General features: G+C 37.7%; 1 protein-coding gene across 1 annotated transcript in view; it reads left to right on the forward strand.

Moving 5' to 3' along the window:
* Positions 1-20,951, forward strand: part of ABCB1 (ATP binding cassette subfamily B member 1) — a 106,213-nt gene that overhangs the window by 27,442 nt on the left and 57,820 nt on the right. Inside the window, exons 5-8 of the mRNA XM_024738489.1 lie at positions 3,217-3,268; positions 6,132-6,323; positions 6,745-6,916; positions 17,417-17,541. Coding sequence (XP_024594257.1) covers positions 3,217-3,268; positions 6,132-6,323; positions 6,745-6,916; positions 17,417-17,541 — 541 coding nt within the window. The remainder of the gene's footprint in view (positions 1-3,216; positions 3,269-6,131; positions 6,324-6,744; positions 6,917-17,416; positions 17,542-20,951) is intronic.

The raw sequence follows: 20,951 nt of genomic DNA on the forward strand, positions 1-20,951 counted from the left end.
ACATATATATATATATATATATGAATCACTGTGCTGTATACCTGAAACTAATACAACATTGTAAATCAACTATAATTAAAAAAAAGATTTGGTTTTAGGATAAAAAAAATTTGGCTTTTCTCTACTGATTATTTGGCTGATATTGTTATACAGCCCAGAGAGTTTCTGGATTTTCTCACTGAAAAATAATAATAATTTTGGGATACTTTTCCAGTATTCTTCTTTATAATGGTTGGTCTGGGCAGTAGCCCTTTGAGATCCATACAGGTAAAAAGTTATTGGGTTATATGATCTCTAAAGTCATTTTAGCCTGAAAGTTTTGGTTTTCTGGGAAAAAAAAATGCCTCAGGATAAGAATTTTATGAGAAGCTCATAGAGGCAAGAAAAATCTCTGGGCCAGAGAGCTCTTAATTAATAAAAGTTGATTGGAGGAAAAGAAAAGTTGATTGGAGGGAGTCTAAAGAACGTATCTTTATTTCATTCTTTGGTGAGTAGAGATCATCTCTGTCAGAGGACTTGAATGCTCCATTTTTTAATTGACTGGTGCACTTTGGCACCACCGAAGCACAAATAAAAGGTACTTGGTGCAAGAGTTGGTGTCTGATGACTGAAATTATATATATATATATATATATGCACACACACACACTGAGAGAGAGAGAATATTGTACACATAAACATAAAGGACTCAGTTTTGACCTTGAACATAATTTTTACTTTCTGAGCTGAATAAATGTGATGGTAGACCTAGAAGCCACCGTTGCCAAAGAATGTTTGTTCAAATTCTCTTGGTCCCTTATCTCTAGAATTGAGAAAACTGGTAGTAGCAATGAGTAGAAAACAGATATTTAGTTAGACTTGAAAATTTGTCTTGATTTGGTTGTGATACACACTCTTGACATTTCCTGCCTAGATCATCTGCAATGAGAGATCTTCTGAGACTGATGTGGAGAAAAATCTTCACCCAGCTATCAATATTTAATATTCTGTTTTATCTTTGAAAATATGGAGCAGAAGCAATATCATAACTGATTAGAAATTTATCTGTACACTTATTCCAGTTGACATAAAGTGGAAGCTGTCGAGTTTCTCTGCTGCATGTTTTGCTACATCTCTGCATCTCTGTATGACTCCCTACTTTCTCTCTTACTCCTAAATGTAGCCGTCCGTGGGGTGCTGTGCTTGGTTGTCATTTCCTCCCTACCTGCCATCCTGTCCTCACAGGTTAGAAGAGATGGCTTTTTTCTTTCTTGAATTTAGCTATGACCTCTAAGATGTGAGACTGCTACATCTTAAGACCTAACTCTGTCTAGAACTGGAGGGCCACAGTTTGAATACTTACTGGACATCTTCAGTAGAATGTCCCAGGTACCACAGAATAAAGATCTTCAGAACTGAACTAATAATCTGCTCACATCTGCCCAGATCTCATGTTTTTGCTGACTTCTTATGTCCCACCATGGCATCACCCTTGTCCTGATGCTTAAACTCAAGGTCTTGGTCTTTTTTTTTAATTGTTACTCTTGCTACTTCTGTTCCATCGGTTGCTAGAGCCTGTAACTTCTCACTCTCTAAATCTTATGGGTACTTTCCTTCTTTCCTATTCTCATTTCCACCCTCTTTCCTTACTTAATTGCAGTAGCTCCATCTGTCAGTCTCCCCTGTTCCAGTTAAACTTACACATTTCTGGTAGCTAAGTCATCCTAGACCAAACCTCTACTCTTGTCCTTTTCTGCTCAAAACCAGGGAATACTTACTAGTTTTTGTACACCATACCTGTGGGGCCTAGATTATCTTTCAACCATATATCCACCTCCTTCCATCCACACAACACACCCACACCCCTGCCAAAGCGGCTTATTCATTCTTCAGACATGTGCTGAACTTTTGTCTATGTTGTTCCCTTTGCCAGAAAAACTTTTCTTCCTCTTTCCTGCACCTGTCAAAATCACACTCATCTGACCCAGGCTGTCTCACGTTACACTGTAACTTTTGAAATAACTACAGGATTTATAGTGTGCCTCCCTATTGATCCAGCCATCTTGATTATGAAAACTTACCCTGCAAAAATATTCACCGTATTTAATATATATGTACAGGTTTAATGCAGCATTGCTTGTAAAAGTAAGATATTGGAAGCAACTGAAATAGATGCAACTTAGAAAAAATAAAGATATACATATATACACACATACTGACATGGAAAATCGGCCGGAGTGTGGACTGTGATTCTGCCTTTTAAAATAAGCATGTATGTGTATATGTGTATGTGTATACTTGCATACAGAAAAGAAAATCTGAAAAAAATTCACCCCAGAATAATGAACAGTGGCTAGTGCGTGCGTGTGTGTGTGTGTGTGTGTGTATTTAGGCGGGGCTGTTAAAGTTTTAATGTACCTTGTCCCAAAGCGTTAACATTTGCTAATAATGCATGATGAGCTGACTGGTATTTATGACATTTTTCTTTGTATTTTCTCTCTCTATATATATTTTAGCAATTCTTTTATCTATATTTATTTATTTAGTTGCGGCTCCCTGGCTCCTTAGTTGCGGCAGGTGGGCTCCTTAGTTGTGGCTCACCAGCTCCAGCTCCATAGTTTTGGCAGGTGAGCTCCTTAGTTGAGGCTCGCTGGCTTCTTAGTTGTGGCTCACAGGCTCCTTAGCTGTGGCATGTGAACTGTTAGTTGTGGCATGCATGTGGGATCTAGTTCCCTGACCAGGGATTGAACCCGGGCCCCCTGCGTTGGGAGCTCAGAATCTTAACTGCTGCACCACCAGGGAAGTCCCTGTATTTTATATTTTTAAAATAAAAATAAAAACTGGAGAAATGCAGTGTTCTATTTGAAATACTAAGTGCTTTAGTGTCAAGTCTGCACTGATATTTATCAGGACAAAGCGGCTAGAAAAGATTTTTCTCTATGTCATCTTGCAGTGCTATTGCATAAAATATTTTAATCCAGGGACACTAGTATTTCTGCTGACAGACTCCTTACTCAGTGTGGCTTTCTTCTTGCAAATAAGCTTCAATGAATTTAGTGTGTGTGTGGTTGCACACAGCTGGTAGTAAAAGATTTGAATGCATGCCGTGATGCTTACACATAATTGAAATTAAATCAGTTTGACCTATTTTTGTGTAAATTGTTAAGTGACACAAGTTTGATTCATTTTTAATGGAAAACAAAGAGACATAACGGTATATGCTTTGTGATAATCTAGGTTTTATGGACAGTACATATTTCGGCAAAAAGCTGGAGGAGGAAATGACCACGTAAGTAGATGTTTTCCTTACTATTGCTAAGCATTTCAGTCTCAGTCCAGTTGTAGCAATGTTTAAAATTTTGCGTTATTATAATAAAGATTCAAAGTTTTGAGGAGAGCAACATCATTGTTTCTAGGAGGATACAACGTAGGATATTTTTTTTAAAGAAAATAATTTGCTGCATAAGATGTGCTAAAGTTAAGGTTAAGCCTGGATTGGACTGATGTATGCATTGGTAAATATAGAATATCATCTATAGGGAAATTAGAGGAGTTCAAAGTGGCCTTATTTAAAATGCAGTTAAATTAGGAATCACATTATTTGCAATGGCTTTGTAATTATTAGTTTGATTCCTGGATATTTTTAGTCATGATATCATGAGATCAGTCAACAGGATTTTTTTTTTTGTAACACAGCATCTAATTCTAATATATGAAACAGGGCGTCCCAGAATAAATATAGTCCTTTTAACCTTAAGTTACCTTGGGGAGGCTTTCATTAATGATTTACTTATCTTGAAGTTTGCTCTTAGAACAGCTTATAAAACATGTCCAAAGGTATTACTTGGTGATTCAGAAGATAATGATTCCACATTATCCTATAAATGGTTCTGTAGATTTGAGGAAAATGGAGATATTTGACCATATTTTGAAAGATGAGAATTACCTCCAAATACTCCTACAGAGAGGCATTTTTAAAATATTGATGAAAAACAGAATGTCTTGTAATCATTTTATAAATGTTTAAACACAGGTGTGTTTTGAGTAAACAGACTGACGGCCTACAATACATTAATTCATTGTCAAAGCATGCATTCTACTTCTTAAATGAGGTTTCTTTTTAACTGTCTCGCTATATCATTAACACTTGGATAATAATTCAATATTGTTATCTATTAAGTAAAATTTAGTATTCTAATTACATCTTCCCTGATAAATACTTTGTAAATTACCAGGTATAGCTTGGGGAAGATATGTTTACACCAGGTTGCAAACATTGACATCAGCAACTATATGGTTATCACACTGCCATTTTTTTAAATTTAATTTTATTTATTTATTTTTTAACATCTTTATTGGAGTATAATTGCTTTACAATGGTGTGTTGGTTTCTGCTTTATAGCAAAGTGAATCAGTTATACGTATATATATGTTCCCATATCTCTTCCCTCTTGCGTCTCCCTCCCTCCCACCCTTCCTATCCCACGCCTCTAGGTGGTCACACAGCACCGAGCTGATCTCCCTGTGCTGTGCGGCTGCTTCCCACTAGCTATCTATTTTACGGTTGGTAGTGTATATATGTCCATGCCACTCTCTTACTTCGTCCCAGCTTACCCTTCCCTTTCCCCTTCCCCATGTCCTCAAGTCCATTCTCTAGTAGGTCTGTGTCTTTATTCCCGTCTTGCCCCTAGGTTCTTCATGACCTTTTTTTCTTTTTTTTTTCTTAGATTCCATATATATGTGTTAGCATACGGTATTTGTCTTTCTCCTGACTTACTTCCCTCTGTATGACAGACTCTAGGTCCATCCACCTCACTACAAATAACTCAATTTCGTTTCTTTTTCACAATGCCATTCTTATAGCTTCTGCATGGTTTATAGAAGCATTTTTCTTTGAGGGTGGCAAGTAGTGAACTTTTAAAAACTTTTAAATCCTGTATTTCATTTTAGCATGTTTGTCTTTACCTAAAATGTAAGTGCTTAGTGAAGCACATGAGTTGCTTGCTTTTTTCAGCATGAAGACTCAGATGAGGAAACACAGATTTAGCATTTCTAGATGGTCAAGGGTCTGGATTTAGAAGATGCTCATGTTCTTTATTTTTAGAATTTAAACTGGAAGGACTGCTACTTGATTCATTAAGCATTTCAGGATAACTTATGATGGCCAGTTGGGCAGATGATATAACAATACTTTTCATTTTCAATTGTCCCGTGGCATCTAAGCTCTGCCAGATGAATAACCCAAAAGATCAGGGGACCATTTCCATCTCTTGGTTCCACTTTCTGGCAAATTCTGTCACTTGTTTCCACTCTCCAATGTGCAGAAACCACCCCAAGTGCTCATCAGCTGATACGGAGGTAATCCAACTACGCAGGATGACAGCGGTAGATTACCTGACGCTGTGATGCTTCAAGGCACCACACAAGTCTTTCACAATAACCGGCATTCTCTGGGTGCTAACTCTGTGCTGGGCATGGGCCCAAGTGTATTCATACGTTACTGTGTAACAGTTTTGTTTTTTTTTAATGGCCGTGCCTCGCGGCGTGCGGGATCTTAGTTCCCCAGACAGGGATCGAACCCACGCCCCCTGCAGTGGAAGCGTGGCGTCTTAACTGCTGGACTGCCAGGGAAGTCCCACTGTGTTATAGTTCTTCTCTCCATTTTACCAGTCAGAAAACTGAGGCTTAGAAAGGTTAAGCAAGGCTACACAGCAGTTAAGTGAAGAGCGGGGCTTTGAGCCAAAACAGAAACCACAGTCTTTTTTTTTTTTTTTTGCGGTACGCGGGCCTCTCACTGTTGTGGCCTCTCCCGTTGCGGAGCACAGGCTCCGGACGCGCAGGCTCAGCGGCCATGGCTCACGGGCCCAGCCGCTCTGCGGCATGTGGGATCCTCCCGGACCGGGGCACGAACCTGTGTCCCCTGCATCGGCAGGCGGACTCCCAACCACTGCGCCACCAGGGAAGCCCTAGAAACCACACTCTTAAGCATGACACTGTAACAGGGCAGCCATAGTTGGATGCTGACCATCAACTCTGCTTGTGAAGGCGGTCAAGATAGCCAGACAACCAGAAAAGGCAGGATGAGTGGTCTGTTGTGGGAAGGTGCATTGATGAGAAAGCAGAGCATGTGCAGTTTTCTTGTCGTTTTTCAGGTACGCCTATTATTACAGTGGAATCGGGGCTGGCGTGCTTGTCGCCGCTTACATCCAGGTTTCATTCTGGTGCCTGGCAGCAGGAAGACAAGTATACAAAATTAGAAAACAGTTTTTTCATGCTATCATGCGGCAGGAGATAGGCTGGTTTGACATGCATGACACTGGGGAGCTTAACACCCGGCTCGCAGAGTAAGTACCTGGGTTTATGTCGAACTCCGACGTGCTTCTGACTCTTACAAAATGAAAGAGAAGTCATCAGATCTGTTAGGAGACATTAGTGCATCACTCAGAAGTAATTATGAAACGAAATTCCTTCTGAGCCGCAGTCGTGTCTCACGCATCTTTTCATTCCCAGAACCCTGGCAGGGTATGAGGGGACTTGCATGACTAGCAATGAATGAGGTGTTGGGCTTGCCAGACTCGAGAAAATCCTCTGGGAGTGTGCATTAGAGCAGCAACGTGATGCTTGCTGGGGACATGACTGTGCAAGATCCTAGATGTAAGCTAATTTACCCCACACTGAAACAAACAAGAAAACCAGCTAGGTTCAGGAGGAAAGTTCTGTGGTCACAATTCTGATGTTTATTTCTAACACTGTCTCCTCGTTTAGTGACGTCTCCAAAATTAATGAAGGAATTGGTGACAAAATTGGAATATTCTTTCAGTCAATGGCAACATTCTTCACCGGTTTTACAGTAGGATTTACACAAGGTTGGAAGTTAACCCTTGTGATTTTAGCCGTCAGTCCTGTTCTTGGTCTGTCAGCTGCTATCTGGGCAAAGGTAGGTGAAGCCTGTGAATCCAGATTTTAAACTGTCTCCACTCCCGAAACACCCCATAACTCCATGCAGCGGAAGGCTGTTTTTCTCACTTGATGACCCTGACTCTATATTTGATACTTGGTTTCGAACCTTCTCTTCACGATCAGTGGGAATAAGCAGGTGCAATCTCAGTGAGTCTTATACCTACCAAGGACTCTGTGCTGTCCTTGCCCTGCAGTTATTTGGGGAAGGGATGAGAAAGAAAGAAGTAGCTGTCCCATCTCGTCCTCTGCCTTCATGTAAAAGGCGTGCTCAGCTTTTGGCAAGCTGTGTTCCCTGGTGGCCAGTTCCATATTCATAAGTAGGGATTCAGGAAGAGCTTCAAGTTCAATGAACAACACATAGGTCCCATTCAATAACCATTATTGATTTGAATGTTTTTGTAGATTTAATTTAATTTGGTAATTGATTGAACAGTTTTGTCAGCGTTATAAATGACTGTTTATACATACTTAAATCCCTTGGTGTGAAAACAGTTTTTTAAAAAGAGGTATCTTCTAGTCCCATATGCATGTCAATCCAAAGTCTACAGTTCTTTCCCCCAGTCACAAAGGCAGAGCAGTACAAACGACCCTCCCCACCTCCATACACAGGCCTTTCTCTTTCAAGACTGCATGTGGTGTTCATATTAAACTGATTTCATGTAAGAGTGGGTGGCAGTGGAGAGATTGGCCCAGTACATAATTTCTTAGAGAAGAAGAAAAATTAGAGAAAGCATTACACATTTATGTGGCAAAAGGTCATAAAATAACAGAGGGCCAACCAAAGCCAAGCCTAACACAAAATAAATCAGGCTGTAAGTATTAAGAAATTTAAAAAACTTAACCCTGTAGGGTGGATATTGTTTTGTTATTGTAAACAATAACTGCCATGTTTTTAGTATCTACTGTGTCAGGCAAATACATATTTTTCTTTTTTAAACTTATTTTATTGAGGTACAGTTAATTTACAATGTGATAATTTCTGCTGTACAGCAAAGTGATTCGGTTATACATCAATATACATTCTTTTTCATATTTTTCATTATGGTTTATCACAGGATATTGAATATAGTTTCCTGTGTCATACAATAGGACCTTGTTATCCAGATGCCACTTTTTTTTTTTTTTTTTTTTTTACGGTACGTGGGCCTCTCACTGCTGTGGCCTCTCCCGTTGTGGAGCACAGGCTCCGGACGCACAGGCTCAGCGGCCATGGCTCACGGGCCCAGCTGCTCCATGGCATGTGGGATCTTCCTGGACCGGGGCACAAACCCGTGTCCCCTGAATCGGCAGGCGGACTCTCAACCACTGCGCCACCAGGGAAGCCCATATCCCACTTTTTAGGTTAAAAAATCCCAGGGAATTTCAGAGAATAAAATAACAACATATTTTAATCTCCCCCAGAATTAGCAGATGTTATGCCTTTTGCAGTATTTAACTGTAATATTTTCTATATATGAAGAAGGAGGTTGTAGAATATTACAGAATATTTTCCCCTCACTCTATCATATTATCTTTTCTTCTTCCTCAAAGGCATGAAATACATATTTTTCTGAAGTATAGATATTATCTCATTTAATGGAGGAAGAAATTGAAGTTCTGAGAACTCTGTTATTTGTTGCTGAGACTAACACAGTGTTTAAGTGGTGTTCTTGGTGGCTAAATTGTATCTCTGCATTAGTCTGTTGAAATATTTGGCAGAAGCTTTTGTGTTAATAGATTTTCTTGTTTACTAGGATATTAAGCAAGTCAGATGGCAGATGCTTCATATCAGTATTTGTTGAAAAACTGTTTTAAAATATATTCACGTTTGTTCTAGTTAAGTTACGGGAAAAAGCAGTAAGTTAATCTCTTAGTAAGTAATTGTGCATTGCTTCAGATACTATTTCTTTAATAAATGGAGCCCTAGACTTATTGCTGGAGACCTAAGTTCACTCTGCCATAAGCTTTTGGTATGGTTTCAAACAAAGTTCTTAAGTTACCTGGTTGTCAACCATATTAAAAAAGAAATGTGGCCCAGTTTAGGAAGCTCCTGTGAGCCTGAGGCTGTCTTCTCTAACCCAGAGGCACCAGTGCAAGAATGTAGAACAGGAAGGGACTTAGTCCCAGCAAGCTTCCTAGTCCAGGAGGCCTCCTTTGATCTCTACATGCAACTTTCTAACCCCACCCAGAGACACTGGGTCAGCTAGAGGGCACAGGGAGGGGAAGCTACCATATCCTGCCCCTACAAGAGATACCTGGTGGTCTGATCTTAAGAATTCACTTCCACTCCCTCAGGTAGCAGAAGCAGGGGCCCCAGCAGCTCTAGATAAACCATGCTGGCAAAAAATAATACCAGAAAGACTCTGAATGTAAAACTGCTACTGGAACCATAGCTCACAAAAGTAGGTCAAGAATTGCATGCTAAACCCAAACAGGGTAACTGCTTGCTAAAATAAAAGATTTATACAGGACTCAGAGTCTCCTAACATAATAGACAAAATGTCCAGGATATAATAAAAAATAACTTTTGTCATACCAAAAAAGAAAATCACAGCTTGAATGAGAAAAAGACAGTTAATTGACCACTCTTGAGATAATTCATGTGTTAAAATTGTTCGGCATGGATTTTGGAGCAGTCATCATAAAAATGCTTTGCTAATCAATTACAAATTCTCCTGAAACCAAAGAAAATAGAAAATACCAGCAGTGAAAAAGAAGTTATGAAAAAAGGACAGAATGAAATTAGAGAACGGAAAGATATAGCAGCAGAAATAAAAGTCATGATGGATGGGCTTAATCTTGTTAAGTGGAGATGACAAGAGAGAGGTAGAACAATAGAATTTATACACCCCCCCCACCCCCAAACAGGGAAAATGAAAAGAGCCTCAGGCACCTGTTGGACAATAACAAAAGATAGAATATTTGTTGCCGTCAGAGTCCCAAAAGAAAGAAAAGTAAGGCTGATGGAGTATTGGAAGAAATAATTGCTGAAAATTTCCAATATTTGTGAAAGACAAACCTTCAGGTCCGGGACTTCCCTGGTAGCGCAGTGATTAAGAATCTGCCTGCCAGTGCAAGGGACACGGGTTCGATTCCTGGTCAGGGAAGATCCCATGTGCTGCGGAGCAACTAAGCTCATGTGCCACAACTACTGAGCCTGTGCTCTAGAGCCCGCGAGCCAACACTACTGAAGCCCCTGCACCTAGAGCCTGTGCTCCACAGCAAGAGAAGCCACTGCAATGAGTAGCCTGTGCACCGAAACGAAGAGTAGCCCCTGCTCGGCACAACTAGAGAAAGCCCGCATGCAGCAATGAAGACCCAATGCAGCCAAAAAAAAAAAAAAAAAACCAAAAAACCCTTGAGATCCAAGAAGCTAAGCTAACCTCAAACAGGATGAACTCAAAGAAATCCATGATTAAACAAATTGTAATTAAATTACTGAAAACTAAAGACAAAGAAAAAAATTAAAAACAGCTAAAGAGCAACAACACATTACCTACTACGGAACACAAATTTGAATGACATTATATTTCTCATCTGAAACTACAAAAGACCAGAAGGAAGTGGCAAAATATTTCTCAAGTTCTTAAAGAAAAGAACTGTCAACTGAATACTTGGTAAAAGTATTTTTCAGGAATGGTGGGGAAATAAAAAACATTCTCAGATCATGGAAAACTATAGAAGAACCTTCCATTAGCATACCTACTATTAAAGACTGGCTAAGTGAAGCTCTTCAAACAGAAGGGAAGTGATATAAGAAATATTGGAGCATCAGGAAGGGAAAAGGAACAATGGAAAGAGCAGAAATTTGGGCTTTTCTTTCTCCAGGAGATTTCTAAATCATATTTGATGATTGAACCAAAAATTATAAGTGGTAAAATGTTGATGTTTATAAGTCACATATGAACATTATAACATCCAGAACAGCTATTACAAAACCTAAGCAAAAAGATATATTCAAAACCACTATAAATAAATCAAGATGGAATCCTAAACCTTGATCAAGTAACTCTCAGGAAGGCAAGAGAAGCAGAGGAATGAGAAACAGAGGAAATATATAGAAAACAGATAGTAAAATGGTAGACGTAACTGCTCACATATTAATTACCTTAACTGTAAATAGTTAAAATATACAAATCAAAAAAGAAATTGGCAGAGTTGATTTAAAAAACATGACCTACCGAGTATCTGCTGCTTACAAGAAACTTCAAATTCAACAACGTAGGTAGAGGGAAGTAACAGGATGGAAAAAGATATACATGAAAACATTACTTTTTTTAGGGAATGGCTATATTGATATCTGATAATATAAACTTCAGAACAAAGAAAATTACTACAAAAAAGAGGAGCATTACATAATGATAATAGGGATCATTCCACCAGGAAGACATAATGATCCAAAATATGTATGCACCAAATAACAAAGCCTCAAATTAAATGAAGTAAAAACTGAGAACATTGAAGGGAGAAATAGAAAAACCACAATTATTTTATTATCCTTGCTCAGCATTGATAGAATTACTAGACAAAAAATCAGACTGTAGAAGATCTGACCAACACAGTCAACCAATAGGATCTAATTGGTGTTCATAAAACATTGTACCCAACAACAGTAGGATACACATTAAACATTCACCAATATAGATCATATCCTGGGCCATAAAACAAACCTCAACAAATTTAAAAGAATTGAAACCATCAAAGTGTTTTCTATGACTACAGTGGTATCCCACTAGAAACAAATAACAACACTGAGAGTCTCTAAATACTTGGTAATTAAACAATACATGTTAAAATAATCCATGGGTTGTAAAAGAAGTTTCAGAGAAAAAAAAATATAACTGAATGAAAACAAACCCATAAAATACCAAAATATTTGGGTGCAGCTAAAGAAGTGTTGAGAGAAATTTATAGCATTAAATATCTACATTAGAAATGAGCAAGGATCTAAAATCAATAATGTAAGTTCCTACCTCAAGAAACTAGAAAAAAGAAGAGCAAAATAAAACCAAAGCAAGCAGAATAAGGAAACAATAAAGGTAAGAGCAGAAATCAGTGAACTTGAAAATAGGAAAGTAATAGAGAAAATCAAGGAAACAGAAAGTTCGTTCTTCAAAACAAAATCAATAAAATTAGCAAGACTGACAAAAGGAAGACACAAATCACAATATCCAGATTGAAATATGGAATATTACTACAAATCCCACAGACATTAAAAAGATAAAGGAAATATTACAAAAAACTTTATCCTCACAAATTTGAAAACTTAGAGATCAACTCCTTGATAACTGCAAACTACCAAAATTCAACTAAGATGAAATAGACAATCTTCATAGCCCTATAATCATCAAAGGAGTTTATTTTGTAACTTCAGAGCTCCTGAGAAAGAATTCTCCAGGCACGGATGATTTTACTGGAAAAGTTTACCAGACATTTAAAGAAGAACTAACACCAATTTTATACAGTCTCCCCCAGAAGAAAGAAGACTTTTACTTCTTTCCCCCCAAAGCAGGAATGCTTCCCAGCTCATTTATGAAACCAGTATTAAGCTGATACCAAAACCAGACAAAGTCAATACAAAAAAAAAAAGAAAGAAAGAAAATGGTAGATCAGTATCTTTCAGGGACTAAGAATAAAAATTCTTCAATAACATATTAGCAAACTAGATTTGGCAATGTATAGAAAGAATAATTTACTATGAGCAGGTGGAATTTGTTTCAGCTATGCAAGGCTGCTTCAACATTTGAAAATCAATCCATGTTATCTACCATATCAGTAAGCTAAAGAAGAAAACCTGTGTGATCATATCAGTTGACAGAGAAAAAACATTTGACAGTATCTAACACACATTGATGATGAAAGAAAAACCTCTCAGGAAGTGAAGAAAAGAAAGATATTACCTCAGCTTGATGAAGATCATCTGTGAAAACTCCACAGTTAATATCATGCTTAATAGTGAAAGACTGAATGTTTTCCCCTTAAGACTGGAAATAAAGAAGATAAGGAAGACCATGCTCACCACTGTTTCAACAAAGTACTAGAACTTCTAGCCACTGCAACAAGACAAGAAAAAGAAATAAAAGGCATATAGATGAGAAAGGAAGAAATAAAACTATAGATAATGTAATCTTCTAAGTTGAAAATCTCAAGGAATCAACAATTTCCTAGGACTAACAACTGAGTTTGGAAAGGTCAAAGGATACCAGATCAATTGCATTTCTGCATACTAACAATGAACCTGCATAAACCAATATTTAAATGTTAAAATTAATACCATTTAGAGTCACTCCAAGTAAAATGAAATGCTTAAGTGTACATTTCACAAAACATATATAGGATCTGTATGCTGAAAATTATTAAATGTGATGAAAGAAATCAAGGCTAAATAAATGGAGAGACATAGTGTGTTCATGGATTAGAAGACTGAACACAGTAAAATGGTGATTTCTTTTTTCAAACTGATCTGTAGGTTTAAGGCATTTCCTATAAAAAATTCCAGAAAGGTTTTTTTGTGGACATAGGTAAGCAAGTTTATTTTAAAATTTATATGGAAAGATACAGGCTCTAGAATAGCTAAAACAATTTTGACAAAGAAGAATAAAGTGAGAGGAATATGTCTACCTGATACTAAAGCTTACTATATAGCTATAGTATATTGGTGGAGGGATAGACACATAGATCAATGAAACAATAGAGAACCCAGAAATATACTTACACAGATACGCCCAGCTGATGTTTGATGAAGGTGCGAGAGCAATTCAGTGGCAGAAGAATGGTCTTTTCAGCAAATAGTGCTGGAACAATTGGACATCCAGAGGTTAAAGAAAAAAGGCCGAAACTTCATCCAAAACTTCACACTCTACACAAAAATTAACTAAAAATGGGTTGTGGATTTATATGTAAAATATAAAGCTATAAAACTTTTAGAAAGAAAATAGGAGAAAATCTTTGGGATCTAGGCCTAGGCAAAGAGTTCTTAGATTTGATTACTAAAAGCTTGATCCTTAAAAAGAAATTAAAGGGCTTCCCTGGTGGCGCAGTGGTTGAGAGTCCGCCTGCCGATGCAGGGGACGCGGGTTCGTGCCCCGGTCCGGGAGGATCCTACGTGCCGTGGAGCGGCTGGGCCCGTGAGCCATGGCCGCTGAGCCTGCGCATCTGGAGCCTGTGCTTCTCAATGGGAGGGGCCGCAACGGTGAGAGGCCCGTGTACTGCAAAAAAAAAGAAAAAGAAATTATAAATTAGACTTTGTCAAAATTCATAACTTTTGCTCTCTGAAAGCCATGTAAAGGGGATGAAAAGACAAGCTACACACTTGGAAAAAAATAATAAGAAAATCATATATCTGACAAAGGGCTAGTATCGACTATAATGTAAATATAAAGAATGCTCAAAATTCGATAGTTAAAAAAAAAACCCCAAATAAACCAGTTAGAGAATGGGCAAAGGACATGAACAGACATTTCATCAGAGAGGATATACACGTGACAGTTAAGCACATGAAAGATTGTTTAGCATCATTAGCCATCAGTGAAAAGCAAATTAAACTGCAGTGAGATATCATCATACATCTACCAAAATGGCTAAACTAAAAAATAGTGAAACACCAAATGCTGCTGAGATGCAGCGAAACAGGATCACTCATAGATTGTTGGTGGGAATGAAAAATGGTACAGCAACCTGAAAAATAGTTTGCAGTTTCTTATAAAACTAAACATGCAATTATCATACAATCCAGCAAATTGTACTGGGCATTTATCTAAGAGAAAAGAAAATCATGTTCATGTAAAAATCTATAGTCAAATGTTCATAGCAGCTTTATTAGTAATAGCCCCAAACTGAAACAACCCCAGATATTCTTCAATAGGTTAATGGTTAAACAACTGTGGCGCATCCATACTATGGGTACTGTCCAGTCATAAAAAGGAAAGAAATATTGATATACACACAACAACCTGGATGCGTCTCCAGAGATTTGTACTTGGTGAAAAACGCCAATCCCCAAAGGTCAGATACTTTATGACTCCATTTATATAATATTCTTTAAATGATGAAATTGTAGATAGAGCAAATTAGCGGTTTTCAGGGCTTAGGGATGGTAGGGAGGGGAGAAGTGAGGAGTAGGGAAGAAAGTGGCTGTGACTACGAAAAGTAGCACTGAGGGATCCTTGTGATGGAATTGTTCTGTATCATGACTGTAGTCATACGAATCTACATAGGTGATAACATTGCTTGGAGCTAAACACACACACATACACACACACGAGTGCATGTAAAACTAGTAAATCTGAATAACGTTGATGGATTAATGTTAAATTTCTGGCTGTGATATTGTTCTGAAGTTTTGAAGGTGTTATTTGGGGAACACTAGATGAAGGGGATATGGGCTCTGACTGTATTGTTTCTTATGACTGCTTTTATGTCTACAACTATCTCAAAATATCAAGTTAAAAAAAAATAAAGCATGTATAAATTATCTCAAACAAAATAAAACAAAAACATACATTGAGAATTGGAAAAAAGGGACAAAGATGAAGGTCCAAACATCTGTGGTGGTCAAAACTATTGCTTCTGACTATATTAGTTTGAACAATATAAAGTGGCCGATACTAGATTTTAACTTACAGGAATAACAATTTCATGTGTCTTGCACTAATTCAATTAGGCCTTGTTAAGAACTTAACAGCCTTTGGAATAAGGGATGAGTTAGTGATATTTTATATAGTTTATGTGGGTCATTGTGAAGTATCACCATTCTGTTATTTTATATTAGAGGAACAGCAAGTTGGCTTTCCCTATCCCTCAGAATATTTTGAAAGTTATTTTCTTTCAGTAGGCATGATATCTTAAAAAACAAAGAACGAAACAAAACACTTAATGAAGATTCTACCATAGTCTTGCCTAATCATATGCTTATAGTTATGGAAGGTTGTAGAGAAGCCAGGTATATTGAATCAATTGGAATGGTACTTGATACTTTAACAATAAATTAAAATAGCATGTTTTGCAGCTCCTAATTCAAAAATATTTCTAGTAATCTTCCTGTTGTCAGCTGCTTCTGGTGTGGTTGATAGTTGTGGGGTGAGATTTCAAAAGGAGCAGAGAAAAATAGCCAAAGCATATTGTATGCACCTCTTGCATTATGCAGACCTGTTTGTTCAAGAATGACAATGACCTCCCTGACTCAGCCCCAGCGCTGTGAGTGATTCTGGCAAGTGTGCTGGGACAGCCCTAGGTAGGTCACTTTGAGAGGTCAGGAAGGTCTAGTGCATCAGTGGGTTGTTGTTTTGGGTACCAAAGAAGAAAGTACATACAGCACAACATCTGCACATAGAATCTAGTTAATAAATGTTCATTTGCCTTCACCCACCCATTCCTGCATCTATCATAGCTCCTTTTACTTTCACACACAGCAAAGGAAGAGATACACTATTAAAATCAAAATAATTTTGAGCTTTTTATGACATGAAGAAATAGACTGTTACTACGTACACATACGAGTCCACAAATGCTGTAAATTATTTATTGAAAGAGTGTAATACTGTTTACTCAGAATTTTATTTGAATTGCTTGTGCGTAATATTTAGTTAGGTGGTTGACTAGTCAGGTATTCCAGGTTAAAATATTAACCTTAGTCCTTTGCCCATGCCAGTTGATCCAGTTTTTATCACAGGGCCATCTGGGTTCCCAGAGGGGTCCACGTGTCAGTGGCTGGTATTAGAAAGATTCACTCCAGTGGCTGTTAATTCGTGCTTTGAAGCCTTGAATCCTGGCTATTTCACATATTAGGAAATTACTTGACCTCTTCATCCCTCCATTTCCTCATGTATAGAGTGGGGAAAATAATAGCTACTTCACTGCGCAAATGAGAAGAATCAATGAGATCCTGTGTATACAAAGGACCCAGTACTGTTCCTTCCACAGAACATGCTCAGGGACCAAACAGAAGGATCAAAGCGCATCCACAAAACAGAGACCTCCCTGGTGGATTAACGTATTGCTCAGAAACATCAGCAGAGAGAACTCTGCTTCCCCGGCATGGGAAACCTTCTTAAAGTCCTGTCACTACTCAGTACTTGGTCCCCTGTGTTCTTCTGGCCTCCTACCTTGATATTTCTGAGCTAGAGTACAATTAGCAATTGCTGTGTTGAGTACACACCCTATTTCCTTGATGTACTGCCCCTTTTGCTATATTGGTTTATGTTAATAGTATACACCTTCTGAGATTTAAAGTCCCAGATTTATTTATTTATATGAGGATCCATGGGGTATAGTGAGAAAATAAAAATTTTAATTTAATTTGTTTTATACCATCTCAGTCCAAAAAGAATTTGAAGTGGCTTATAATATGTACACTAAAAAGTAGGACATGATGACCAAAGATGAGTAAAAGATTTATATACAGTAACATACAAGGAGCATTTGTGTATATATTTATTTTTTCTTTACAAAAGATACAATTGTTAAATTTTAAATTATCTGCAATTGTGTTTTTAAACAGATACTATCTTCATTTACTGATAAAGAACTCTTGGCATATGCAAAAGCTGGAGCAGTAGCTGAAGAGGTCTTAGCAGCGATTAGAACTGTGATTGCATTTGGAGGACAAAAGAAAGAACTTGAAAGGTGTGAGTCTCTTTTTTTAAGTTGGTAGAGATGTTAAATTCTGTCATTTCATATGTCCTTCCGGTTGACGGTGATGACTATAAGAGTACTCTCTGATATATATGTTTCCTTAAGTAGCTTCATGGATATGTTACAGCATAGTTAATACTCTGGAAAAGTTGTAATTCTAATTGTACTCTTCTTATATCTGCTTATTCAAAGCATTTTCTAGAGTCTTCTAGGTCATTAGTGACATAAAATAATACCTTAAGGCTGAAACATAGTAATTCTTGATTCTCTAAGAATGAATGAGTATTTTGTGTTAGATCTATGGGGTCATTAAGTCAGAATAATGGTTACCTCTGGGGGAGATGAGTTGGTGATAAGAGAGGGACACAGGGCCGGGGGCATCTGTGGGTCTGATGGTTTGCTCAGTTGTGCACAGTGACCTCAATTGTGCTTACGTGGGTGTTCACTGTATATTCTTTAAACTGTACATATGTGTTTGGAGTACACTTTGTTTATATGATATATTTCATACCCACAAAGATATCCTCTGAGAATGGTTTGTGATGGCTATGTACCTACCATAGTTCAAAGGGAAGTAATATCTGTGCTCCACCTCAGTTTTTGCTAAGGTTTTTGCTTTTGCCTTAAAATATGTCTGACTAATAAAATGTGAAGTCTTGCTTAATTACCTGGCAAACATCCAATTAAATGAAGCCTCTCTTCTCTTGGTGGTGGAGGCGACAGGTCCAAATAACCACAAATGAACAAAATATCAAACATACCAGTTAGGGTAGATAACTATTTGGGGAAATAAAATACTCAATGAGAGTCATAGGGGAGTCTTTACTATTTAGAGAGATTATTCAGCAAAGTCCTTTCTGAATAGTGAATGTTTGAATAGACACGGAATGAAGTTTTTTTTTTTTAAATAAATTTATTTATTTGATTTTTATTTAGTTTTGGCTGCTTTGGGTGTTTGTTGCTTCGCGCAGGCTTTCTCTAGTTGCAACGAGCAGGGGCTACTCTTCCTTGCAGTCCACGGGCTTTTCACTGCGGTGGCTTCTCTTGTTGTGGAGCATGGGCTGTAGGCTCATGGGCTTCAGTAGTTGTGGCTCGCAGGCTCTAGAGCGCAGACTCAGTAGCTGTGTTGCACGGGCTTAGTTGTTCCCCGGCATGTGGGATCTTCCTGGACCAGGTCTCAAACCCATGTGCCCTGCATTGGCAGGTGGATTCTTAACCACTGCACCACCAGGGAAGCCCCAAAATGAGGTTTTAAACTTGCGATTTGTTTCCAGTTTTCCTCAGTGGAAAGCTGGACCAGAAAAAGAATGCATCCACCAGCACAGGGAGACAAACAAGGCCTATCTGCTTCTGCCTAGTTTTTGAGCTGGGGGAAAGAATCTCTCCATAGAAATCAAAGTCTCAGGCCTCACCTTCAGGCGCTGCTAGAGTCTGAATTTATAATACTCTGTGGACTAGGGAGCTATCTCTTCCTAAAACTGAGGATTTCGCATTAAAGATGAATCCAAGTCCAGTGCTACCACTAGGGTGTTTGGTAGAAGAAAATTTTAAATTGCTGAAAATTAATGAATCAAACAGCCAAATTAAGGACTTAGAAAAAGAACAATAGAGAAAAGGAAGTACAAGAAGGAAATAATATAGATAAGAGCATAAAAATAATTTAATAGAAAAAAAGATAAAAAAGCAGAGTTGACAAAAATCCATAAACTAATTCTTTGAAAACACAGTTAAACAATGAAGTAGTATTTTGTAAGTTTTTAAAAATTAATTAATTAATTTTATTTATTTATTTTTGGCTGTGTTGGGTCTTCGTTGCTGCGTGCGGGCTTTCTCTACTTGCAGTGAGTGGAGGCTACTCTTCATTGCGGTGCGAGAGCTTCTCATTGCAATGGCTTTTCGTGTGGAACACAGGCTCTAAGCACGCGGGCTTCAGTAGTTGTGGCATGCAGGCTCAGTAGTTGTGGCTCGTGGGCTTTAGAATGCAGGCTCAGTAGTTGTGGCACACGGGCTTAGTTGCTCTGCAGCACGTCGGATCTTCCCGGACCAGGGCCTGAACCTGTGTCCCCTGCATTGGCAGGCGGATTCTTAACCACTGTGCCACCAGGGAAGCCCTTTGCAAGTTTAATGAGGAACAAAATAAGAATGAATAAGGAAAGAATTGCTACAGATTTTTAAAAATCTATTTAAAAAATTAGTTTTATACCAATAAATTGTAAAATCCTGATGAAATAGACAATATCCCAGAAAAATATAGGTTAAAATTCTCTTAAGAAGAAAACTTGAGTAGAACTATAATCATTAAAGGAATCGAATCCAGTTTAAAATCTCCATCCCTTGCCTTTACATATACGTACACACCAAGTAGAAACCACCAGGTCCAGATAATTTTACAGGCAAGATTTTAACAAAACTTCAAGCAAGAGATAACCCCATCTTACACAGATTGTTTGTGAGAATGAAAAATATATATAGAAAGTTGTTAGTTCATTTTAGGAGGCTAGTATAACTTTGACACCATACCAGACAGCAGGTATATGAGAAAGGAAAATTGTAATATAGTTTCACCTAAAACATAGATGCAGAAAATCTAGATAAATTATTAGCTAAATGAATCAATGTGAAAAATATCAGATTTAAAAAAAATCCTGAACCTGGTGGCTTGATCCTATAAATGCAAAGATGATTTAACCTTAGGAAATCTATTAATATAATTAACCACACTAGCAGATTGAAAGAAACATTTTGTTTTGATGGATGAGGAAAAAGCATTAATTGCATATGATTCTTGACAAAAATTTTCTTAATCTGATAAACCAGATACCCACAGGAAACTTTGTATTAAATGGTAAAATGTCAAAAGCATTTCTTTAAAATAATGAATGAAACAAGTATGTCCGCTAGAATCATTTCTATTCAATGTTGTACTGGTATTACATAATAAAATGAAGGAAAAAATAAGAGTAAGAATAATAAATAAAAATAAAGTGAAAAGCTCTAAGGGCTGGAAAACAAAAAGCAAAACTGTCATTATGTACAGATGATTTGATTGTCTACATAGGAATTCCAGTAACAGTATAGTAAGGTCTGCAGACCAACAATGTATGGTAAGGTCTCCGGGTACCTGATGACAATTCAGAAAAAAAAATGGCATTCCTGTGAACAAATAGAGAATATGTAGTATTTCATCAATTCTGAGATGCACATTTTTCTCTCACAATTCATCATCTCTGAAATTCAGATAAATCCTACAGTCAGAGCCATCTAACAGTTGCTATGGGACTGGATTGAGAACTCAAGTTCTGCGGGAAGGATTTGTGTTTGCTTCTGCCGTTCACTGGGGGCACTATTAACCTGAAACCACTTTTGGGTCCCAGCTGTATATGGAGTGCCCTATTAAACTC

The sequence above is a fragment of the Neophocaena asiaeorientalis genome, unplaced genomic scaffold, assembly GCF_003031525.2.
Source record: "Neophocaena asiaeorientalis asiaeorientalis breed wild unplaced genomic scaffold, Neophocaena_asiaeorientalis_V1.1 scaffold89, whole genome shotgun sequence".
Lineage (NCBI taxonomy): Eukaryota > Metazoa > Chordata > Mammalia > Artiodactyla > Phocoenidae > Neophocaena > Neophocaena asiaeorientalis.